The sequence below is a fragment of the Emydura macquarii genome, unplaced genomic scaffold, assembly GCF_026122565.2.
Source record: "Emydura macquarii macquarii isolate MOO-44397 ecotype Brisbane River unplaced genomic scaffold, CSIRO-AGI_Emac_v2 contig_2636, whole genome shotgun sequence".
Taxonomy (NCBI): Eukaryota; Metazoa; Chordata; order Testudines; family Chelidae; genus Emydura; species Emydura macquarii.
The window spans coordinates 22,134,173-22,160,419 of NW_027132773.1; the positions used below are offsets into that span (position 1 = coordinate 22,134,173).

General features: G+C 41.4%; 1 protein-coding gene across 4 annotated transcripts; it reads left to right on the forward strand.

Annotated features, from left to right (window-relative positions):
* The first annotated feature begins 439 nt into the window (after window positions 1–439).
* ING3 (inhibitor of growth family member 3) lies at window positions 440–24,896 on the forward strand. Of its 4 annotated transcripts, XM_067564273.1 has the most exons (12): window positions 440–1,305; window positions 1,446–1,517; window positions 5,643–5,743; window positions 12,891–12,956; window positions 13,892–13,988; window positions 16,596–16,667; window positions 17,054–17,173; window positions 18,457–18,614; window positions 18,996–19,186; window positions 20,718–20,910; window positions 22,452–22,490; window positions 23,987–24,896. In XM_067564273.1, exons 1-12 carry the CDS (start codon window positions 1,278–1,280, stop codon window positions 24,101–24,103), a joined length of 1,254 nt encoding a protein of 417 aa, XP_067420374.1. In that variant the 5' UTR covers window positions 440–1,277; the 3' UTR covers window positions 24,104–24,896. The 4 variants fall into 4 exon arrangements, with proteins under 4 accessions (XP_067420374.1, XP_067420375.1, XP_067420377.1 ...); XM_067564274.1 differs by lacking the exons at window positions 440–1,305; window positions 1,446–1,517 and adding an exon at window positions 1,764–2,097; XM_067564276.1 differs by lacking the exons at window positions 440–1,305; window positions 1,446–1,517 and adding an exon at window positions 2,312–5,477.
* The last annotated feature ends 1,351 nt before the right edge of the window (window positions 24,897–26,247 follow it).

Sequence of the window (26,247 nt, forward strand, 5' to 3'; positions counted from 1 at the left end):
TTATACACTATATTCATTTGTTACATATATATTATTGACCCATTTGAGGTTAGTGTGGTATTGCCAACGCCAAGTGTTAAGAAACGAGGAGCCAGGCTCCAAAACAGCATTAGTTTGGTTAAAAAACCATAAGGTTAAAAAATACATTTTTAAAATTTGCCTTCTGGGGTTTTTTTGGGAGCCTTTCAAGATACACGGAGGTCATATTTTCAACCTTTTCTCTATAACCATGAGGCCTAGAAATATACTTTACATTTTAAAAATGACAGCAGAGATTCTCACAAAATAACATGACTCCAGGAGCTGAGACTCCAAGAAAAAACATTAAATATGGTGAGAGTTGCCTCAGATGGCTGCCTCAGAATCTTCTTTTAGGAGGGAAAGTCAAGGTGTGGCACGAGCCGGTGTCTGCCTGGCAGCAAATAATGCCATCACAGTGATACCACATCTCCACCCTTGTATGATGCATCATGTATGCAATTGGAAGTAGCGACCCTAGGAAAGGCAGTCGCCCTGGCCTCCCGCTGCCCGTGGCTCTCCAGCAGGACCGAGGGACAAGGGGCCAAAACTGAGCCAGCGGCTCTGCAACCTGGTGCACGGGGAGTCTCCCACCGCCCAGGGAGGGGCTGCGGGGCCACCAGCGCCGCTCCTCGCCAATTGCGAGGGACCACGCCTGCATCTGGCCACATGCACCTGCCACCCCAGGAGAGGGGTCTGCTGGGCAGGGCCTCGCCCCGCTTCCAGCAACCCGTGTGCCGGCTGAGGGACGGGGAGTGACGCCACGTCCGGGCTGTGACTGAGCGCCGTGGACTGGGCGGGAGAATGCTGGGGCCGGTGGTTGCCCCGCGGGAGATTCGCCCCCCGGAGCTTGGCGGCGCGTGCCATGGAACGCGGCCAGGAGCGCCCCAGCACGCGCCGAGCCGACCCCGCCGGCCTCCTTATCAACGTGTGGAACTTCTGATTGCCTCCGCCCGCTCGCCTCTGCGGGAAGGTCTGCACTGCAGCTGCTGCCGGCACTGCCCTGTGGGACGTGTAGTCCACCCCTCCCTCCCCCGGCAACTACGTTTCCCAGGGTGCTGCGGGCGGGCGCGAGGCGCGGCGTACGTCAGAGGCGCGGGCAGCCAATCGGCGCACGGCAGGAGCGAGCCCCGTCCGCCGCCAATGTTGTTTTCGCTGAGTCGAGCTGCTGCTGTTGTTGGCGGCGGCGCCATATTGGAAGGGACGATCCCCCGTTAGCGAGAGAACTGAAGCCCCTTGGCGCTGGCCTCGCCGCCGCCATGCTGTACCTGGAGGACTATCTGGAGAGTGAGTGCGCGCGGGGTGGGGGTCCCGGCCGGCCGGTGGCCGAGCGGGGCGGGGGCAGCGGGGCGGGGGCTCCCCCTCCCCCTCATGGCGGTGACTGACTCGCTCCTCTCTCTTCCCCCCTCCCCTCTGTGTCCCCGCAGTGATCGAGCAGCTACCCATGGATCTGCGCGACAGGTTCACCGAGATGCGCGAGATGGACCTGCAGGTGCAGAGTACGTGAGTCCCGCCCACTAGCCCAGCCCGCCGGCGGGGGCGGGCGCGGACCCAGGCGCGCTCCGCCTCGAGCGCTGGGGGCCGCCCGCGGCGGTAACGCGCCTCAGAGCCGCTCCGCTCTGCTCCGCTCCCCTCGCCCCGTGTCCTCGGCTCCCTGGGGCTGCCCGCGCTGACGCGGCGGGGGCTGAGGCCGGACGGGCCGGGCGAGGGAACGCGCCGCGCGCCGCGGGGAGAGTCCGACTCCTGCCCAGCGAGCGGCGGGCGCTGCGGGAGCCCGCGCGGCGCGGGGTCCGTGCGGGGCCGGGAGCTGCCGGAGCGCCGGGGCTCCAGTCCGCAGCTCCTCACGCAGCGCAGCGAGGGGCGGAGCGCAGTCGGCGGAAACGTGCCGCTGAAGTGTTTCCCTTGCGTCACCGATTGCCTCGTGACCCCGAGCGCCCCGCGGTAGTGGCTGTGGGAGCCGTCCACGGCGCTGGGTGAACTGGGGTGACACCGAGTTGAATTCGGGTCTGCAGATGCCCCATAGCAATGATAGCTGGCAGGAGTTTCACTGCTGGGTCTTGTGCTGCTCCCTAGGGCAAGGTAAGGTGGCATCTCCCAAACTGTGCGTTTTTGGCCTTCATCTCCGTGGCAGTGGGCTGGAGCTTCAGCTGCCCCCCTCACCCAGCAGCAGGAGGCTCTGTGCTGCCTCTGAAACCTTCCCTCCTGATCATGCTTGGTGAAAGAGCTCCCTGCAAGCCCCCTTCCACTTCTTCCATGTTGGCACCCTGCTTCTGCTCTGTCAGTATCCACTCTGCTCTGGGTGTCTTCTTGGTATTCCTTTTTGTTGTCCACTTACAACTCAATCCCTGTATTTAGTTTTTAAGTTTGTTTTTAAGACTCCTACCTTTTGGTCTCCCATTACCATGGTTGCCTGTAGGGCTTCTGTGACAGGATACCTCAGAGGATCCCTGTCCATCATTAGGTTTCTACTTTAGCATAATTTTTCACAAAACCTGTGCTTTGTAGCTTTTGACTCTGAACTGTGAAACATCTTGCTTTAAATAATTTTACATTGATTTTCCATATGTTTGTTTTCTTGATTCCTCAGAAAGGTAGGAAGACAGTTCAGTATATCCTGAGTCTATAATGGATGAACAAATTTGCTGGTTTGGGCATATAGTATAGAGGTGTTGCTAGATCTGTTTGCAGATGTAATCCAGAGAACTCAGGTATGGTGGGGAATACCACCTCGACGTGCAACTGTGAAGATCTCCATAAATCTAAGCAATAAGTTAGCTCAGAGTGCTTTGAAATAAAAGCCTGAGCCAGTCTTGATCTCTGAGTACTGGGACTTCACGTTGGCCTGATGGATCCTGTTGGTCCACTGAAGCATTCTGAACCAGCTCAGGGACTGTGTCTCAGTGTCAGTGCTCTCTAGGCTTCAGTGCTTGAAGTCATCAATACTGAATTTTGGCTTGTGAAGTAAGGCATTGCTTCTCCTTAAAATGTCAATAGGTGGTACCAAGAGAAAACCAGCAGCCCTTTGACTAGTCAGCTTCAAATTGAGACTACAAATATCTGTCTTCAATTCATGATCAGGCCCTGCTTTGAAAGCTGGTAAATCTCTTTACACAATTAGATCATTTTTATACCAAGATCAGCCCCAGTGTCCTGGGAGTCAACAGGAAAAACATTGGCCTAGACATTGGTTACCCCATTGATTCTTGTGCAGCCAGTTTCAAAGCCTCCCAAAGCATCATAGAAATTCCAGGCACTCTTGTCATATCTTCCATTCCAGCTGCTTGTGTCCATGTCTTCTGGTTGGACATCACAGATGAACCAGAAGACTGTTGGGGTGCTACCAGATAATGACTCAATATGAGGATTCCACATTCCAAGAACTTTTGAAACAGCTGTGTAAGTCAACTGACTTGATATCAAGAAAAAGTTGGAGGATGTGTCCTCTACCAGGATCTCTTTGAGGACTTAAGACAAAGGATGAAAGGCCACTCTTCATTCTCTTAGCCTCCCTCCCACAAGGGAAGGGAGAGAGAACCACTGTTTCAAAAACAGCCTACTGTAACAAGGGATTTCAGGGAACTGAGCTTCACCCTGAACATCAGAAGAGACCAAAAGATACTGAGGCTATTTTCAACAGCCAGCAAAAAAGTTTGTGTTTTGTTTTGTATTTTTAATGGTTCTGGTGCATTTAGATAGCTGGTCACTTTTTTCCCGTGAATATCTTTGTCTTGATGGGAAAGGGAGAATGAGTCCTTTGGGCATACTTATTATGAGCAATTGTTCCATGGGCTATAAGACTAGGGTTTCAAAAGCTCTCAATATATAGTGGTGTAAGTGAGCAGCTGAATTGTCTCCCTGGGTTCTTGAAAGCTGCTTCCCAAAAGGACTTAAAAAAGCAAGTGGAAATTGTTTGGTGTACACATAGGCAAGCATTGATCCCTTGATAAGCCCTGCATAGAAACTATTTGACTACATTTTTCATCTGTTTCAGTTCAATTAAAGGCTCACTCACTCTGGGTCTGTGGTAGCTTTTTCAGCCTGTGTTGACCTGGTGTCTCTGCAGCTTCTTGTCAGGTTCTTGCAGAGCTTGATACTCTTAGGGACCTCCTTAAGGTAGGTCTGACAAAGCTGATGAAGGTTCCTCTTGAGTTATTCAGTAAATGTGACCCTAACTTAATTACATGAAAGTTAACTTTCCTGGTGTTTGTGACTTCAGTTCATAAAGGGAGTAAGCTTCTGGCTTTAATGACTGAAATACTTCACCCCAAATGTTAGAAGGTTGTGCTATAGATTCATCTGAGTGTCCTCTCTCACATTATTTCAGGGCTCTGACTGATGAGCCTTTCCTCTTTCCAACACTATTCCCAGGGCTCATGCCCATCTTAATGAGGCTCTTTTCCATATGCTGGATGCCAAAAGATCTCTTGAGTTTTACATGGAGCAGCTAAATCCCTTAGGAAACCAGTTCCACTTCATATTTTATTTGGCACCATTTTCTGCACAATACTAGTCCGAGGAGCTGTGTGATCATGTTTTGCAATGCTGTCGTGCCTGGCCTGAAACTGAAAGTCTGTGGTCAAGGTTCATGTTATTGATGTCAGCTGCTGCACATAGAAATGTTTCTAACTCAGACCATGTGTGAATTAGTCACATTGTCCTTCATTCATACATTTTACTAAATACTGTAGCTTGGATTTGGCCTTTAGGTCTCTAGATCTTGCAGAATCTAATTCTAAAACAGGGAAGCCTGAACTTTTCTTGTCCACTTGATTTTTTTTTCTTTTCTTTTTGGGGTGTCCCCTATTTCGCTGATTAAACTTTTTTTTGGACGTTTTTGTTTGTTTAAACACTACCTCAGGCTGAAGTATTTAGTTTGATGCTTTTAGGAGATTTCCATTCCTTGTTTTAACAAATGAACCAAACTTTGGTCATGCTGACAACTGTGGTATTAATGGCTTTACTTTTTCCTCTTGTGACATCTTTCAAGCTGTAGATTTCCAATAAGTGAGAATCCTTCCTTGGATGGTATCTGGCAAGAATGGGGAATTACTTTGCAATTCTACTTTGCTAAGGATACTGTTCTGGCAGGAATTTCACATATTCTCCCATTTCCTCTCAGAATTTGGAGGGGAACTTGATTTGATGGTGATGGGTTTTTCTCTTCTCTGTCAGTTGCTCTTCCTTTTGAGGCACTAATTTTTTCAATTATTTGGTTTTGTATTTGACTTTTATTTCTTAGAACACTTAGTTTCCTGCTCAGATTGTAATTGGCTGCAAAGTTCCAATGTCAGCAGTTTAAAGTCTGGGTGAGGAATTTGGGGCTTGCTTGAACTTGCTACCTCTGGTCTTAGGGACAAAAAACCTTTAGGACTTGGAGCCCTGCTTGTCTCCTAGAGGAGAGCACAATATCCTGGAGTGAGACTCCTACCCAAATGACTTCCAAGAAGCAGAATTGCAAGGTAAATAATTATCTCCCTCCCTCAGCCACTTGTTTTTTCTCCAGTAGTTTGGATAAAATATGCCAATTCTTCTTGATTTAAGGAAAAACCCTTCACCCTGTGCAAAATACATAGTATTTGTATGCATGAGATGCTAATGATCTTTTAATCTCTTGTGTGCTACAGATGCAATGGATCAGCTAGAACAAAGAGTAAATGAATTTTTTATGAATGCAAAGAAAAACAAACCTGAATGGAGAGAAGAACAAATGACATCAATCAAAAAGGTAAGGACATGACAGGAGTTAAAAAACGTTTAAAAAATATGTAACTCAGTGATTGGTAGTTTACAGTCAGTATTAAAGTGTTGAGAATTGTGGCCTGAATTAGGCTTTGTGTATTACTGGTTGCACTTTCTAAGAAAAGGTAAGTTAGCACTAATTGAGAAACTTTCCTCCAATTTTTTGTTGGTTGGTTTGTTTGAAATGCTAGAAATATGAAGTGATATCTGCCAGTCAGATAGGTCAGTGATACAGTGATCACTAATCATAAGAGCCACATCTCACCTTGTTTTATTCTCTCCATCCACTCCCCCCTGCATATGCATGTAAGGGATGAAACAGCATAAACGGCCTATCTTTGGAGAAAATTGTGCTTAAGCCTTAGTAGAAACATCTTCCTGTAGATTCTTCAGAAGCCCTTATCTAAGGCAGAAAAAAGGGCAAGTGGGGGATGGATAATTTTCATCACCTTTACTCTACCCCCAAATTCCATCAGTGTTGTCATTTGTCAGTATTACATCCCATGGGTTGATCCTCTGAATTTTGATGTCTGTCTGGTACTTTTTGCGAACCTCTAGGTGGAGCTGAATTGCTGTAGGGTGATGCTTTACCCAGAAAGTAGTCTGAAGGGACATTTGGTGAGGACCAGAGCCAGGATCCATGGGGGAGAAATGTTATGGATCTCAGGTCATCCAGGGCTGTGTTGGGCTGTGCTTTCATGGTAGCCAAATCATCTTGAGCCATTAATGACTACATACAAATTAAGTTTCAGCTTCTGGAATTCCTCAGCCCTGTATGGAACACTTTGGCCATGTCTATACCACAGCAGCAGACCTGCGGTGCTGCAGCTATGCCACAGTAGTGTAGGTGCTTCCTACATTGATAGCAAGGGATTTTCCATCCACATAGGTAATCCACCTCTCCGAATTCTTCTGTTTGACCTAATTGCATCTGCAGTGGGGGTTAGTTTGAACTAATTAGGTTGCATTGCGCTCCTCAATTTATCCGCAATCAGTCTGAGTTCGAGGTTATAAAAGCATAACTCATCACAGCCCTCGATAACATGAAGTCCATAAGATTTTTTTCCCCCATGGATCTTGGGTCTGTAGCTCACCAGATGACTTTTTTCACAGCCCAGAGCAATGTAGCTAGGTTAATATAATTTTTAGATGCAGACCAGGTGTTAGAGGAGATTTGGTTCTAAACTTTTTGCAGTGGTGGATTGAGAATGTCCTCAAGTGGTTTAGATAGCTATTATACCAAAAAACCCAAATGTAAAAATGTGTAATAAGACCATGTTCATCTGATACCAGCAAGCTAAAGGCTTCTGAATTCTCTTTGTTCCTTAACTAGTGTGAATGGATTCCTTTATAACAGGGCAAAAACTTGATTCCATTGAAGTAAGTGGGAGTTTTCCCGTTGACTTTAGTGAGGCCAAGACTTCACCCAGTAAGTTCAGCTAAGCAGGATAGTTTTCAGTCTCTGAACCTTCTTGCAGAGGAGGGCAGCTAAGTACTTGTCTATGCTAAAAGTTGCACTAGTTTAACAAACATAAATTTTAAATCTGTCTAGTTAGACTGGTACAAATCCCTGTGTAAAGACACATCAGTTTAAATCTACGGTTAACTTGATAAGCAAGGCTTAAACAGATTTTAAGTGTCTGCATTTTGGGGTTTATACCAGTTTAACTAGATCAATTTTAAATGTAACTAGCTTAAACCAGTTCAGTTTTCTACTATAAACAGGGCATCAGGGTAAGTCTACACTACAAACTTAAGTCAACCTAAGATGTGTCGACATACAGCCACTGTAGTACTCGATTCTCTTTTGCATATCCACGCTACATGCCTTGTGTTGGCGGTGCACGTCCTTAGCAGTAGCACTTGCATCGATGCAGAGAGTAGTGCACCATGCATAGCAATCCCACTGTGTCAGCTGTCCAAACTGCCACCATCTAGTGCAGGGTGTTTTGGGCAGGGTTTGCAATGCCTCATGGGGACAAAGGAGTCGTACAGAGGTGATTGCGTACATGGTTTCAACATCCCATGATGCAGTTTTCTTACAATATTTAATATTTGTGATATGATCATAATTATATCTGCATCCCACCATGTTTCACACCTCTTTTCAAAAGCCCCACAAACCTGTGCATCTGCCAATTCAGTGAAAAGCATGGATCCTGCACAACTCTGCACTATTGCTATGAGCGTTGTGAGCACAATGCTTCTGATTCTGCAGTATTTACAGACTTTCCAGAGGAGCCGCAGGGAACATGACAATTCCTTGGAGGCTAGCTTGCTGTGGAACATAGAAAGAAACAGTTCAAAGTTGTTGTCATTGACGGAGCAGCTACAGACGGTGGAGTGCCGGTTATGGGCCTGAGAAACAAGCACTGACTGGTAGAATTGCATCATTGTGCAGATAAGGGACGATGACCAGTGACTGCAGAACTTTTGGATGCGCAAGGCCACATTCCTGAAAGTGTGTGTGGCGCCTGCCCCAGCTCTCCAGTACAGCAACACCAAAATGAGAGCTGCACTGACAGTGGAGAAGCAAGTAGCAATCGCTCTGTGGAATTTTACAACACCAGATTGCTACCAGTCAGTCGGGATTCAGTTTGGAGTTGGGAAAATCCACCATGGGGGTTGTTGCGATGAAAGTTGCAGGGCCATTAATCACACCCTTCTACAAAGGATTGTGACCCTGGGCAATGTGCAGGATGTAGTGGATAGTTTTGCAGCAATTGGGTTTCCAAACTGAGTTGGTGTGGTAGATGGCATGCATATCCCTATTTTGGCACCAGAATACATCAACCTTGCCACAGAATACATCAACAGAAGGGGCTACTTTTCTATGGCACTGCAAGCGCTGGTGAATCACTGGGGCCTTTTACCGATGTCAGGGTGGGCTGAGAGACAAGGGGCATGACACACATTTAAGAACACAGGTCTGTTCAGAAAGCTGCAAGCAGGGACTTCCTTTTCAGACCAGAGGATTACCATTGGGGATGTTGAAATGCCACTAGTGATCCTGGGAGACCCAGCCTACACCTTACTCCCGTGGCTCATGAAGCATGGACACCAGCAAGGAGTGCTTCAACTACAGGCTCAGCAGGTGAATAATGACAGCTGTGCTAATTTTGAGCAGCCAGATACCAGGGCAGTAAGAAAAGCACAACAGGGAGCTATATGACTCAGGGAGGCTTTGAAAGATTATTTTTTTGCACCCTGGTATGAACCTTGTAACGTGTGCTGTGTGTGTAGTAATATAACGTTGCAAATACACCTATTGCTATTATCTGTAAATGATGTTAGCGCCAACCGCCATGTGTTGTGAACTAATAAAGATGAATTAAGTTTCATAAATAGACTTTTATTCCAAACCCATGCAAACAGACATATTTGTAACTGAATGAAACTTTATAAATAGAGGGAAAAGAAGCTTTGAAGGGGAAAACAGTCATTTTCATTTCACCAACATATATACCAACTGTGTTTCTCATAGGTCAGTGTATGTGTGACTGTGACTGTCTGTGCCATCCACCAGGATGGAATGGTAGAGGTAGTACATTGTCCCCAGACGTCACATGGAATGGGGTTAAGAAGGTTAAGGAGTTCCTGGGTTTGCAGTTCTCTATGGGTTGCAGAGAGAACTGCATGGATCTGTTGAACCTGAAGGTCAACAAGAGTCTCCAGCAATATCTTTTTGTCACTTAAGAAGGGCTAGCATCTTCTGCTGCACGTCTCTGTCCCATTTTCCTGTGCTTTTCTGCTCTCTGCTCTATTCCTGTCCATGAGGGTGGTCCTCCAAGCCCTATGCTCAGTATCTGAAGCTCCAGAGGCTTGCAGGATCTCTTGGAACATGTCATCCCATGTCCTCTTCCTTCTCCTACTTATCTTGCTGAGCCGCTCTGCTGTTATGGATGGAGAGACCCTCAAGGCCACATTTCCAGCTGCAAAAGATACAATGCACAGAGGTACTATTGAGAGTGTATTCACAAGATAATGGAAACTTGATATACTGAACTCACTCCCTTGGATCCAAACAAATTGCAAGCATTACATTCTCACCTCTCCTTGGGATTCATAGAGTATGGCAGCAGTCCCAGCCATGGTAAGCATAGCCCACGGGGGAGAGGGCGAGTTGGGACAATATGGGGCGAGTAGCTCTCAGGCATGAATATATGCAGATAGGGCAATTGAACTGAATACTGGCACTGTTTTCCACTGGCAGTGATTTTTAGCTCATTTCTCACTCCTGAGGATAACAGGCTGAAAGGGAAACAGCTCCTGCATGTGTCTGGCTGCAGACTGGGTCTGTATGCTGCTAGCCTGTATGCTGTAATGGTGCCTGCTGAAGTAATTGCTGAATGGCGTGGGAAAATGTCCTACTGTTGCAGAAGAAATAAGGCATCCCTCTCCAGAAATCTTCGGCAGAGAACGGCAGATTACCTCCAGGAAAATTTCCTCGAGATCTTATGTGGAGGATTCATAGGACATCCCAGTGCACATAAACTGTTCTGCAGGGCCACCTTTGCCTAACTGTACGGAAGAATGAGAAGCAGTGACTCTACCTCTGTTGGTTATTTCACTACCTCTTCTAGCATGATTAAAAAAGAGTAAATAAACAGATGTGCTTATATCAAAGCAATCTGCTTACTTACCAGAGGTTCCTTCCCCTGCATCAGGCTCGCCCATGCTGGACTGTAGGGACTGACTTGACTGCTCTGAAGTAATGGGTCCTGGCTTGCTGTGCCAATGGATCCCTCAGTGGTCTGTCCCCCAGACTCTTCCTCCTCCCTCGTCCAACAGCACCTCCTTACTGTTCGCTCTGGTGGCCTGTGAGTCCAGCTTCCCTGAAGTATCTACAGGGCCCTTGGAGGTGGTGGTGGGGTCTCCACCAAGGATAGCGTGCAGCTCTTCGTAAAAGCAGCATATTTGTTGCTCCACACCAAAGCGACTGGTAGCCTCCCTTGCCTTCTGGTATGCCTGCTGTGGGTCCTTCGCTTTCACACAGCACTGCTGCAGGTCCCTCTTGTAGCCCTTCTTCCCCATGCCCTGAGTGATCTGCTTGTTAGTTTTCGACATTTCTATGGCTGGATCTGAGCTGTGGCTGCACAGCCTCTTTTCCCCACAGATCCAGGAGATCAGTCACTTCTTGTGTACTCCAGGCAGGAGATTCTCTGGATTGTGCATCCAGCATGGTCAGCTGGGCAGTTGCCAAGTGAGCTCTCTGCGCTGAGCAAACAGGAAATGGAATTTCAAAAAATCGCAGGACTTTAAAAAGGGAGCGGGGTGTACCTGTGTACTTGGCTGCTGGCCAGCATAGTTCAAAATGGTGACCAGAGTGGTTATGGTGGAACATTGTGGGATACTTCCTGTAGGCCACTAAAGTTGATGTAAGTAATGCAGTGTTTACACTGACGCTGCGTCACCCTAACTACATCAACCTAAGCGCTACACCACTTGCAGAGGTGGAGTTAAGTCGGCATAGCAGGTGAGCTACATTTTAATGTAGATGCTTACAGAGGTCAACATAAGCTGCTTTGCATGGACCTAACTGTAGCGTAGACCAGGCCTCAGTACTGAATTTAACTCCCTTCAAAGCTTTATTTAATCTGCTTTTGAATGGCTAGGAAGTGAAACATATTATAGAGGGCTAATCAGCAATTTACAATGAGTGATAATTATTCAGTTTTTTTAAACACCCTTTTGAAATGGCGCACAATTTATTATGCTGGATATTGGCTCATTCCATCAGTTTATATATGTATTAATATTGGGTGGAACAAATTGGAGGCCCAGGTTTCCTTTCACACAGCAAGTTAACTTGTGTAATGAGACCATAAATATAGCAGGGAGAATACATCAGTGCAGTTTTCATACTCTGATTTTATGTAGGTATCACTTAAAATTTAGGTCAGTTAATCGTTGAGAGACTTAAACATTTTTTTAAAGCTAAGTAAATTGAATTAGATTTGTAATTCAGTATGCATTACATGAATGGAATATAAGATGGAAAGAAAGCTAGCTAGATCGTTAGGCTCAACAGATAGTGATCAACGGCTCAATGTCTACTTGGCAGCCAGTAACAAGCAGAGTGCCCCACGGGTCGGGGCTGGAGCCGGTTTTGTTCAGCATCTTTATTAATGATCTAGAGGATGGGGTGGATTGCAAGTTTGCAGATGACACTAAGCTGGGGGGAGTGATAGATATACTGGAGGACAGGGATGGGATATGGAGTGACCTAGACAAATTAGAGGATTGGGCCAAAAGAAATCTGATGAGGTTCAAGAAGGAAAAGTGCAGAGTCCTGCACTTAGGACGGAAGAATCCCATGTGCTGCTACAGACTGGGGACCGACTGGCTAGGCAACAGTTCGGCAGAAGAGGACCTAGGGGTTAGAGTGGGCAGAAGCTGGATATGAGTCAACAGTGTGCCCTTATTGCCAAGAAGACTAACGGCATATTATGCTGCATTAGTAGGAGCATTGCCAGCAGATCGAGGGAAGTGATTATTTCCCTCTATTTGGCTCTGGTGAGGGCACATTTGGAGTATTGAGTCTAGTTTTGGCCCCCCATCCCCACCACCACTTCAGAAAGGATGTGGACAAATTGGAGAGAGTCCAGTGGAGGGCAACAAAAATGATTAGAGGGCTGGAGCACATGACTTACGAGGAGAGGCTGAGGCAACTAGGCTTGTTTAGTCTGTAGAAGAGAAGAATGAGGGGGGATTTGATAGCAGCCTTTAACTACCTGGAAGAGGGTTTCAGGGAGCATGAAGCTAGGTGGTCCTCAGTAGTGGTAGATGACAGAACTGGAAGCAGTGGTCTTAGGTATAGGTTGGATATTAGAAAAAAGCTTTTTCATTAGGAGGGTGGTGAAACACTGGAATGGGTTACCTAGGGAGGTGGTGGAATCTCCATCCTTGGAGGTTTTTAAAGTGCAGCTTGACAAAGCCCTGGCTGGGATGATTTCGTTGGGGTTGTTCCTGCTTTGAGCAGGGGGTTGGACTAGATAACCTCTTGAGGTCCCTTGCAGACCTGATCTTCTGTGATCTATGAAATAGAAATCAAAATGAGGAAGCCAGTAATTATTCATAAAAGAACCATTCAAGTTATTTTGATCATTCTACTAAAAATCTCTTCACAACAGGATTACTATAAAGCTTTGGAAGATGCAGATGAGAAGGTACAGTTGGCAAATCAGATTTATGATTTGGTAAGTAAGACAAAGGGATTAAAGTGAATTACATAATTGTCTTAAAGGATTCTAAACTTTGTTATATGGGGAACCCTTTTATTAGTTTACCTGTACATTACAGAAGTAGTAACAAAAATATTACTTTAGTAATGTGTGAAAGGTAAACTCAGCTTGTTTGAAAAAATGAAATTCACACTTACAACTTATACATCCATGTTTCCACTTTACCTCCAATTTTTGTTCTGTTTTGTGCAAAAAGTATAATGATGTGGGTGAATGATGGACTGTCTTGCTGCATTTCTCTCTTTCTCTCTCTCTCTCTCTCTCTTTAATACAACAATGAATTGTTATTGCATGCATGCACAAGTTAAACCTTTAATTATTGCTGTAATGTTGAATTTACACTCTTTAAATACAAAAACATTTAAAGATCCTAACTCCATTAACAGAATAATATGGGGAAGAGGAGGATAAATCAAGTAACTGTCCTTTTAGTATATTGTGTGGGTTTGCAGAGTCTTAAATATCCTAATTATATATTCCATGTGGGTAAAAAATATGCAAGCTGAAAACTTGTATAATACATTACAAAGCACTTAATGATTTCTTCTGACTTTCTCTTTGCTGTTTTGTTTAATGGATTTATGATCTTAAACTGTCTTGTTTAGTTGATTTGCTAAAATAGCTTTAATTTGCTAATACAGTGACATACATTGTTAGTTCTACTCTGATTACAGATAGAAGACAGTTTTTAAGTGCATTGCTTTTTTTTTTTTTAAGGCATTTAGATTTCTCTTGTAAGTCTCAACATCACTGAAGTCTATCAAACTTCAGTCTTCTAAGACATCTAATTAAATATTCAGAACTCTTAAATTGTCTGAAGGGTTATAGGGTTTTATTACTTTTAAACAATTTCAAGTTTTGGAAATCATCATTGATCTGTTTTAAAACAGGTAGACCGTCACTTAAGGAAGTTGGACCAAGAATTAGCTAAATTTAAAATGGAACTTGAGGCAGACAATGCTGGGATTACAGAAATACTAGAAAGACGTAAGTATGCATAATTATCTTTTGAAGAAGGTACCATTTTGTTTGTCACAAGAAGATCTAAATGGCTAGCAGTTTTTCTGCTTGTTTCCAAGATCTGTTTTGAGTTTAAACATAAAATGTTTTGTTTCTTAGGGCATGAAATTATTTTTAAAATATACCTATTTTTTTAAAAACATCTGTATGTGCTTAGGCATTGCACCCTAAATTACTATTTAGTTACTAGAGAACTAGAACTTGCCTAACTAGGTCCAAATCAAGTTATGGGCATTTTATTTTTTGTTTTGTATTGGTGGTGATAGTGGTACAGCAAGTGCAGTTAGGTGTTCTTCATGTTTTTGAGTGTAAAAGGCCTCTATTTGCTTAGAGTTACAAAAAAAAAAAGTCCTTTTGACTATTAAGTATTTTTTGATGTACTATTCCAAAAAAAGCTAATTTTTCTTATCACTTGTTACAAATACTACAGTAACCTGTATTGTCAGATGATGTCAATATATAAATATAACTGCAATATCCTAAGGCATTATCTATTAAATGTATCGGGTAATATGAATCGTACATAAATAAGAATTGTCAGTCTTGTAAAACTGAAAATTTGTATTTGCTGTGTAAATCAAAGGTGTTCTAAATTTAAGTTTTTTTAAAACTGATCATTCTAGAAAATCCTACTGTCCAGCAGCTCAGGCCAATCAAAACCTGCTCTGGAAAAGTGAAATGTAACTTATTTACTGCATATCGACAAGTTGCTCATCTGTACTTAAAATCCTGGATACTTTGACTGACTAGTGCATCTGACTTGAAGCTGAAAACGAAAACTGGCATTATGTCTGTTTTTTGTAAAGGGCATTGAATGGCTATAGACATGATTAAAAGAAATGCCTGCTTGCACCCCCCCACTTAGGTAAATTTCTTCTCTGGGTTTCCTCAGAAGGGTGTTATGCCCCAAAAAGCATTTTACAGAGTTTGCTTGGGTAATTATTGCTACAAAAAAACTAATAATTTTCTTTGATATACACATTTAAGCTCCAGTCTGTCTTTGAATAAGTAACTTCACTTTTTTCCTTGGCTGGACTTAATCCTTTATGTTGATACATTATGCTTTTTGATAGCTTTGTTGCTAATTACATGTTTAATAAACAGTATAATAGTATCAATTACTGTTCCAGGAAGAACACTAGACCTGTTTTCTATATTTTGGGAAACAATTTGACAGTTACAGTAAACAAATAAATTAAACTATTTACCTTGTAGTAGGACATGTATAACATCTTAAGTGACTTGTATTTAGTAGCTAAATACAACATGACTGAAGTAAATCTTACAGCAAAATTACTGTTTTAATTGTGGAATGATTCAACATCTGCTTCCTTCAATGCTAGGACTAGTAAAACAATAACAAGTCAGACAAGATAGGGATCAGAAGGATGAGCTTTCTGTTACTCATGACACAGCTAAATATTAAATGTAAAGATCACCATGTGCTTTGGCAGGTTTTATATCTAAACTTTTTTTTACTAAGTAATCAAAAATGAAATGCCAAAGCTTCTAGTATTCTAGTGACCAAAGAATAAAGATGTATAATTGAGTTTCTACAAGAGAGTAGACACTGATGCTTAGTCCCATCCTGTTAAAATGAATTCATTAAGTTTGGCTAAATCATCTTAGCACTACCATGTTCTTTCCCCAATAACATATTTTTAATTTAAAAAAGTGGTGGAACTGGTTAGGGTAGTGATTGGACTACAGATGCTGAGAAGTTGTCTGAATAAAGCCTCCCCTAGCACTTGATTGTGTGGCCTCTTGAAGTCTAGTGCTAAAATAAAATTGGATTCTTAAATATAGGTTCTGCATCCTTTAGTTTATTCTCTGAAGTGGGAAATTATTCCTTTTTGGACCTATCTTTCTTTCTCAGCCAAAAGCAGATGATAGCTGAAGGATTGCCTTAAAAATGCGATTGTCTTAGTGCTTATCAAGTTCAATAGAGATTTTGGCTTTTGAATGGTTTTTAATGGATGGAAACCTTTGGGACACACTATGAAAAGTATGTTTCTAAGGTCCTATTTTTTTTGTGTGCTTAAAAAAAATCAACAAACAAACAAACCTACCTCAAATAAAAAAAATCCAGGATCTACCATAAAATTGTCTCAGAGCAAATCATAAAGTTCAGCATAGTAAAGTGGCTTATCTAAGTCTTCCAACTTCCAGGGGATACAAACTTGAGGCCTAACCCGAACTGTAGTCCGTGGAAAGGCTCCCTTTGATTTCAGTGAACTTGGATCAGTCCCTTGGTGTCTCGGATTCACTTGATACTGAGGCTTGTCTACACAGTGTTTTGGAGTGAGTGGAAAAGAACCTCCCAGTCTGGATCAACAGGCTTGTGCTCGTGCTCTAAAAATAGCTGCACAGACAGCGTTTTGAAGTCCACATTCTTCCTTAGGCTTCCTGGCTCAAATGAGTATAAGTGCTTTTGCTGAATTATTCTTTGTATGGTATCTTAAAGATGCATTTCATATGTAACAGTGAAGAGGACTTGAAAGATAATTATCTAAATTGCGTTACTTATTTCAAGGTTGGCATTTATTTTCTACTACTTTTTTAACTGTATATTAGGATCTCTGGAACTGGATACGCCATCACAGCCAGTGAATAACCATCATGCCCATTCACACACTCCAGTAGAGAGTAAGTTTCTGGTATTCAACATTTCATCTTTAGTTTTAAAGTTTTATACTACATGTACTGGTGAAAAATTTCAAATGTTTAACATTTTGTTTGGAATTAAGTATGTTCTGAGTTCTCCTCCTAACTCTTGTTTGCCAATTTTCAAAGACCCCACCAGAATTTGGCACAATTTAGTGGTATTGGTATGTGTTCAAGGGAGGCCAAAGAATGAAATGTCAGGGTTTTTCTGTTGGGACCGCAGTCAGTTAATAGAGCTGTAGGGGTGTAGTACCTGTTTCTTCTTTCCCAGGTTATGGTCGAGGCTATTGAGTTCTTCACTTTCTTGAGTACTACGTTCACTTTCAAATCTAGTAAAAATATGTTACGTTTTTGTTTCTTTCATACAGAGAGAAAGCATAATCCATCTTCTCACCACAGTACAACAGATCATGTTCCTGAAAAGAAGTTTAAATCTGAAGCTCTTTTGTCTACTCTCACTTCAGATGCCTCTAAAGAAAATACACCAGGTAATCTAAATGCCAAATTCTATTTTATTATACCTCTGAGGGGAGTGACAGTAAAACTTACAAATATAATTGTGTATTCACAAATTTTAAATTTTTCCCATATGGAGGAAAAAGTGTTTGATTATTTTTACTTTCAGAGTGGTGGGAAGGGGTTGGTCCACAGCTATTAAGAAGCAAGTCAGACTTGCCATTTAGCAGCAGTGAGGAAACCACCTCTTTGGTGGTTTGTCAGATACTTTAAGGTAGAGGAGAGGAAGCTACCATGTATACTGTAACTTCAAAACATTTTCTGCATTTCTGTTCATTTTCAAGATGAGTGCATTCACAGTCCATCTCTTTCCTTGGGATGGAGGAGTCGGCACATTCATCAATTTAAGCTCTAACAACTGAACTGTTTTCAGTCGTAGGCAAAACGTGTCAGTTTCATTGATGCATCTGACTGTTATCCCTTTTATTTTGAGCTGTGTTGATCAGCTGTAAACTGATCCTGGTTTGTGATTAATACTTATCAAACCTGCTGATTGGGCTGTGGGAAAGCTGTGCGGTCTTGGTGACATTGTTTCAGGGGGAAGAGGCTGATTTGTAAATACGGACTACTTTTACTTAATTGTAAGTGAGGTTTGTGGTGTCTCTAACTCTTCAGTAACTTTTGAGTATTTAGTGCTCCTTTACTATTTTTAATAGTCCACTCACTATTCATGCTCATTTATCACCTTTTTTTAAATGCTTTGCTACTTTAGGTAAAGTGTATGCTAGCTAAATATCAGGAAACTGCACTTTCTTTGCTGTTGTTAATTAATTGCTTTGTAATCATGTATTGTCTTAAAATGAGTTCTAGTACTTAGCTTCTTAGTTATATGATTTATTTTGCTGTTAAGAATGATATATGGTTGTTATAAGAGTATTAAATTGAACTTTTTTGAGGATGTACACTGTAGCCATCAAAATTAAACAAAACACTGGATACTACTCAGATTAAAGAGCAGTTGCTATTGCTTAATTAATTGGTGAGATGAGTGAGGATTGACATGAGGCACAATCCCTTCCACAAGGCCACATTGCATATCAGGACAATGAGGGGTAAACAAAGATGGTAAATCAAACTGGCTGTTGTGCATGGCAGTAATAAATTCTGTGCCCTATGACCAGCTCATCCTGTAGCATTGTAATAAGTTAAGGGAAGTTTCTAATGTTTGATTGTTATATGTAACATTTTCTGCGTACTAAATGTAAACTATTTTTAGTTTCACTTTGAATTTCATAAATGTGTTTTATTCATGCAGGATGTCGAAACAGTAATTCATCATCCTCTTCCAACAATGCATACAATGCAAACTCTTCTCAGCCTTTGGCATCATATAACCTGGGTTCATTATCTTCAGGATCTGGAGCTGGCGCTATTACCATGGCAGCAGCTCAAGCAGTGCAAGCCACAGCACAGGTAACCGCCTCCCCTCCCCCCCATAAAATACCTTAAGAAACCTGCCATTCGTTGTTGGTTATGGAAAAAGACTTTTGCTTTTATTTGATTTGAATTCTCATGATCATTTCTTTTAGTTGACTTCTCCTAATGTTATGCTTCCTTTTATGTTGTGGTTCATGACATAAGGCTTGCAGGAAAGGGAGGTTTTGTGTAGCTTTTTTTTTTTTTTTTCCCCCCCCCCCCCCCCCCCCCCCCCCCATTGGGTTGTTTCTACCTTGATGTAAACTGGATAGTAGCTACCATTTAAATAAAATATTAGCACAGCTAGTAGTTCGTAGTGTGGTGATTTCTGTAGGATCAGTATAGTATGCTTTATTCTAATATCAGTGTTCCCTTTAGATGAAAGAAGGAAGAAGAACATCTAGTTTAAAAGCCAGCTATGAAGCCTTTAAGAACAATGACTTTCAACTTGGGAGAGAATTTTCATTATCCAGAGACTCAACTGGATATTCATCATCAGCTCTGGCATCAACATTAACACAGACATTAAGTTCATCAACCACAGATTCACGGAGTGGTCGAAAAAGCAAGTAGGTTCCTTTGCTGAAGCATATTTATATTTTGTTCAGCTGTGTTTATCAGGTTGTCTGCCAGTTCAGATGATGTCAGCAGAATACTAAAATGTAGGGCCCAGACGAAGAAAGGACTGAGATGCCTATATTTTGGATTCTTGGCACCTCTGAGATTCCTAAAACCCCTGTTCAGTTGCTGTTTAACTCTTGAGATGCCTAAAATCCCTCAGTGCCTAAAATGTTAACTGTAGAAGTTCCCTACTGCTAAGTTTCTGCCACTGGGCATGTGCAGAATGCCTCAGTTTAGGCTATGAGGCAGCTATGTCATGCCTAAACCCAGCTATCCTTAAATCAGGTGAAGATAGGCATCCCTCACCTCACCTATCTCACCTGTGGGGCATTCTCAAAGCACACCTGACACCACACAGAATGACCAGAGGAAGGCGGGGCAGAAGGAGCAGTACCTCCCTTTTATACTGTTTAGCCCAATGGTTTGGGAATTCACCTGAGATTTGGGAGACCCAGTTCAGTTTCTCCCTCTGCTTGATGAGAAGGGATTTTAATATGAATTTGCCATCTGCCAAGTGAGTACTTTAATTACTGGACTGTGGGACATTTTTATGGGAGCCTTTCTAAGTCTCTCCTGTGGAAGTCGTTCTACTGTATATAAATAAATAAGCAATGGCCAGGGGGAGAGAGAGAGAGAGTGACTCTAGAGTCCAGTGGTTAGGGCACTCACCTGAGAGGTGGGAAATGCATGTTCAAATCCCTTCTCATCAAGCCATGGGGGGGATTGAACCAGGGTGTCCCATATTGTGGTTGAGTTAAAATGAGATTTTGGTAGTTGAGGCTGTTTGTTAACTTGTACCTAAACATGCTCTCTGTTAAATTTGTTTTCTTTTGACATTGCAATTTTCTTTTTGATTTGCTTTGGAATTAGTTATCATACAAGTACTGCTTATTTTACAATTCTGAGTCTTAGTAACAGCATTTCTTGTCTTCCAAGAGTTTACAAAGATCACTTTTTTTCTTGTTGTAGAATGTTAGTTTTATGTGAGGGGAATGGATGTAGAGATAACTATTTGAAAAGCAGCTGCATGTTACAGATTACATATGCAATATAGATTAATTTCTATATAAATTCCCATTTGTTTAATTCGTTGCTTGTGTATTAACATGTATTGTTTGCAGTAATCAATGAAGGCCATTGGTGCAACAATTGTGAAGTATGAGACAATTGTATTTCGCAGCTTTACCATGTTAAATTCCATCAACTGGAATAACAGGTCGTCATATTGTAAGAATACCAGAATACAAAGTCACTTTTGTTCTCTGGCAAAGAGAAGCAACATATCCATCTGAATTCACACTACATGCTGAATGCAGTTTGTTTGTGAATGACACTTGATTATTATAGCATGTGGACACCTAATCAAAGGTTCTTTCCTGCACTCCCCTGAGCATTTGTTTCCTTGTATTTCATTGAGTTGGTAGTAGAGTAAACAGGTTTTACTTCAGAAAGCATTTAGTATATTTATTCCTTTTTCAGAAACAACAACAAGTCTTCAAGCCAGCAGTCCTCATCGTCGTCATCGTCTTCTTCTCTGTCATCATGTTCTTCATCGTCTGCTTTAGCACAAGAACTATCTCAGCAAACAGCAGCAATACCAGAGTCTGATTCTAACAACCAAGTTGATTGGACCTATGATCCAAATGAGCCACGTTACTGCATTTGTAATCAGGTAAATGCTCTGTATCTATGAATGTCAAACTTAGCACTGCTGCTGAGGTGCTGCTATTTCACTATAATTCAGCCTGCTAGCCCATAAGTGTCAGTTTGTAAAGTGTGGAACTTGTATAGTTTCAGTTAATTGATGGATCTCAGCAGAGTTCAGACTCCTGTATGTATCACTGTGTGTGTGGCTGTTATTTTTGAAGTACAGTGAATAAATATTTGTTGTATATTGCCTAAAATCATACTATATTATAAATACAACAAAACCCAAAGTGCAACTGAGTATATGTATATGTAGGTACTGCTTATTTGGAATAGCCAATATTAGTTTACCTCTGCTTCAGGTTGTCAGAAAAAATAATGTATAAACTAAATCATAATGATGTTGGTAGTTAGTAATGGTCACGTAGGACTTGGAGATGGCAGATATATTCAAACATACAGGGACCAAATATTAAAACCTGTCCTTTTTTTCAGTTGCTTTTAGCATCCCCATGGGCAGCATAGGCATCATCTGCTTTGATGGGGTTCTGAATATATTGCGAATAGGTAGTTTTGGGGGGTGTTTTTTTTCTTTTATGCTTCTGAAACAGTTAAGAATTCCAGGGGTAGAATGCTGTCAGTATACACTTGTAAGTGACATGAATAAAGGTGTTGACTATTGAACCATATTGAACCACTAGAATTTAACTCTCATAAATTTTATGCTGTGACTGTTCTCGTGTGGAGCTCTCTAGATGTTTTGCTAATGGCTACATCAAAAACTTGGTCAAGCTGCCTTTTTACAAAGCACACATCCCCTATTTTTATATAGATGCACTTAATGTTACATTCTGATTTGTTTAAGCACACTTTGTTTTTTAGTTTGGAATATTAAGCTATTTTCGCAGCTAAATTTCCCTTATCTTCGATCAGTTTTACTTTCAGGTTTTTGATGATTTCTACGAGATTTCAAAGTCCGTTATTATTTAAAATTAGAGGGAAGGTTAGGGAAATAAAACTGGGGAAAATGTTCCAAGAATATCAGAGAATTATTTCAGAGAAGCAAGTTTTTATACAACCTAAGATGAATAGTAATATGTCTAAAATTTTATAAATTCCAATGAAAATATTTGATTGTGTTTCTATTTGTGTTTTTTGTTTTGTTTGTGTTTTGTTTAAAAAAACAAGTCTGCCATTTGGTACTGTTTGAAATTCTTGAACCTGAAAGTGGAAACTGACCATAAACAAATGTAGAATGGACGTAATTTAGCTATCGTGGATGTTAGAAATGCTTAGCACTTAGTACTGACCCTTCATTTCCAATCTGAAATACGCATGAACTTCACGGTCTTTTTGCATAAAGACAAGCAAATTGGACTTCAATATTTATTCTTTTAAATAATCTAGTATTGACAATAAATGTTATTGCAACATATAGGTTGGCAGTATCCCTTTAAATCCTGTTGTTTATTACAGAGTTTATATAAGAAAATTACTGAATAATTATATGGCAATAGATGCTGATTATTCACTGTATTAATAGTTTGAATTTTTTCCTTGAACTAGGTGTCCTATGGTGAAATGGTGGGCTGTGATAACCAAGATGTAAGTAGCAAAATGCTAAAGACTTGGGGGATCAGAATTTTTTTTGTTTACTATTGTGGACAGACACTGGAAGTAGTTTTTATTAGTTTTTTCCTTTGGCTAAAATGACTTGTATATTCCAGTTTTCAGTTTAAAATGAAAACTGATAAAACTCTCAGTAATTTTTCAATAATCTGTTTTGGAAAAGAAAAAATTGGGTGTGGGAGGGGAAGAACCAGCAAGACTTCTTGAAAGGGACTTCTGATAGAACTTATAGCAGCCAGTGATGAGAATGAAAGTTCTAGTCTCCATTCCTTCTTGCTCATGTTCTCCGTGGTTCACTTCTTGGTCCTGCAGAAGTTTGGTAAGCTGTTTTGTGTGTGTGAATGGAGAGATTGCACACTTTGCTACTTCACTCTTGCTACCACTTGTATTTAATGCTGTTCCATTATGTGTCATTGACCGTTTTAACATTTAACACAAGTGATAACCAAAGAAATTATGCCAGAGAGTTCAGAGGTTCAAGAATAAATAAAGAAAAGTCAAAAAATTAGCACAGTAGAAATGGGTTAGGTAATAGTGTAAATTCACAGGTAATATAAAAGCAGTGTGAAGTAGATACTTGATCACAATGTAAAGGCTTGTCTGTATGGCCCACAGTTTGGACTTCAGGGTTGTTCATTGCAGACCGTATTAGCATGCTGTGCTGTAACTTTCCTGTGTGGATGCTGCAGGCATGAAGTAAGAGGTAGCTAGTTCCTGTTAATGTAGTGCTGTTTAAAAAGGACTACATTAATGCAAACTAGGTATCTTTTGGTTTGCACCTGCAGCATCCACATGGTGGAATTACAGCATAGCGTGCTAGTTTACGCTGCAGTTTACACTCACATAGTCCGAACTGCACAGCCACATGGACATAGCTCAAACACAGTTAGAAATTCAATGTGCTTATTTTTTAAGTATATAATGTGAGTAAATATGTATGCCAGTTCACTCACTATTTAGGAAGATTACTCCCTTTTTAACTGTTTTTGTGTTAGTGTCAGTATTCTTATGAGAATTCTACATTTTAAACAATTTACTTTATATCATTGTAGTTCAGTGCTGTTTTACTTGTTGATGATGTGGGCTATCCAAGTTCACCAATTTTTTTTAAAGCTAAGATAGCTCATTTACTCCCCCACGCTTTTTATAAAGTGAACAATATGATTTCAACCATGCTTTCACATATAGCTTAATTGTTTTAAACACTTCCTAAACAAGGGTTAAATTTTTACTTTTTTCTTGGTACTTGGGTCAAATGGTTCAAATTTTGCATTGTCTTCTGTACTTAGTATTGGTGCACATTAGAAAGTGAAGTTTTTTTCATTCACCTCTCTTGGTTTTGCCCTTCTTATTGCTGCTAGTAACTTGTGTGGAGGACAGGATGTCATTTTGCTGACTCCATTTTTATACTACATAATATCAATTTCTTGCCATAGGTGCAATAACATTTTCTCTGCAAATTTGTTTTACAGTGCCCAATAGAGTGGTTCCATTACGGCTGTGTTGGATTGACAGAGGCACCAAAAGGGAAATGGTACTGTCCACAGTGTACTGCTGCAATGAAGAGAAGAGGCAGTAGACATAAATAAGTTTTTTCATTTGGAAAACAAATGACATCCTAAAGATTTTATAGAGGACTTAAAAAAATCACATTTTGCAACCACTTAAAGGATTAATATAGTAATCATAAAATATTGAACTATTAGTTTTACTAGTTGTGTTTTAATATTGTAAGTAAATTATTTATGCACTACTGATGTGCTATAAATATTATTCCAGTTAGCCTTGGATTGTTCCAGTGGCAAACATATGCAGACATTTATACTCTCCAACCATTTTCTCAGAGCAGTGGGCATTCTACAACAATTCAGTCTTCAAAGAATTCTAACAAGAACATTTTATATTCAACAGGCATATTCTGCTGCATGTACTGTACTCAAGAGTTGTTATGTAACAGTATGTATATAAATGGTTCAAAAAGTCAGTGTATCTAAAAAGAATATAAGGCAGTCATTTTTAAAATGCCTTTATAGCTTTGTTTCTTTGTGAAACTAAATTCAGCAGGCTGAAGAAAATGGATCTTGTATAAAGCGGGCTGGTGTCCTCTAGAATACTTGGGTACATAAAAACAAACTCCTGTAGAGTAAAAACAAATTTGTGCCATTAGTCTTTATATGTCTCTGCATCAGTCTGGGTGCAGATCGTAAGAAAAAGGGTGTTAAAGTGATAAATTTTTTATACCAAATGTGTTTATTTTTTTGTGCAAGTAATCCTTTAAATTGGAATTGTATTAGGTGTTAAAATTAAAAAAACTCAGATGTTGATATTGATGCTTTGCATACTTTGTTGGAAAAGAATAAAACCTCAGAATTAATCTGGAAATGTCTTTGAAGAATATAGTTCTTTGTATAAGCCATTCAAACACATACAGTCCAAAAAGCATACTTGAAGGAGTTATCCTTCTGCCAAATTTCGTCATATGTAGGATAAGCCTATAAAGAGGACCTCACTCCAGTCTATGGAGCAGGTGTATGTCTACACTGGAGTGAAGTTGATTTATTTTAAATCGACTTTCACCAGCCAAATTTTAGAAGTCAGAGGAGCGTGATCACACTACGCTCATTGCGTCGGGATTGCATCCCCACTAGCTGTGATTGGGTCGACAATCAAAGCACTGGGGATAGCTATCCCACACTGCAGTTAGCCACAGAGGCTTTTCGGAAGGTTGTCGTCCTCCCAAGATGCAATGTACTCCTCCTCCCCCCCTTGTCACAGTCCAAACAAACAGGTGATTGCCTTTTCATGCACTTTTTTCAAACCCTTCACTCTGCCACATACACGCTATTGTCTGAGACGAATGGAGCCCGCTCAGCTCTGCACTATTACTGTGAGCATCACAAATACCTCACTACTTATTCTGCAGTATTTTCAGGGGCGACACAGGAGCCACACTGCTGAAAATTGCGATGTTACAGAGTCCGCCTTGCTACAAGCCGTAGAACGAAACAATTCCTGTTTGCTGCAGGCTGTCAGGCACCATCTGCAGTCGGTGGAGCGCTGCTTCTGGTCCCAAGAAACAAGCAGTGACAGGTGGGATTGCATCATTATGGAGGTGTGGGTTGATGAGCAGTGGGTGCAGAACTTTTGAATGCGAAAGGCTACGTTCCTTGAACTTTGAGGAGAGTTTCCCCCAGCCCTGAACGCATGATTACTCACTTGAGACCAGCCCTGACAGTGGAGAAGAGAGTGGCAATCACTCTGTGGAACTTAGCAATGTTAGACTGTTTCTGGTCAATTGGGAATTTATTCGGAGTCAGTAAATCCACTGTGGGAGCAGCTGTGCTACAAGTGTGCCAGACCATTCATAGACTTCTACTAAGAAGGATAGTAACTTTGGGAAACGTGGAGGACATAGTGGAAGGCTTTTCTGCAATGGGGTTCCCAAACTGGGTTGCGGGGGGGGGAGGGAGGCATAGTGCATGCCATCTATCTTAACCCCGGACCACCTTGGCACAGAGTCTATAAATCAAAAGGAATACTTCTCAATAGTGTTGCAGGCCTTGTGAATCACGGGATGCTTCACCAACATCAATGTGCGGTGGTCTGGAAAGATGCATGAAGTGCGCATCTTTAGGAACTCCGGTCTGCTAAAAAAGATGTAGGCAGGCACTTTTTTCCGTGACCAAAAAATAAATATTGGCAATGTTGAAATGCCAATAGTGATTCTGGGTGA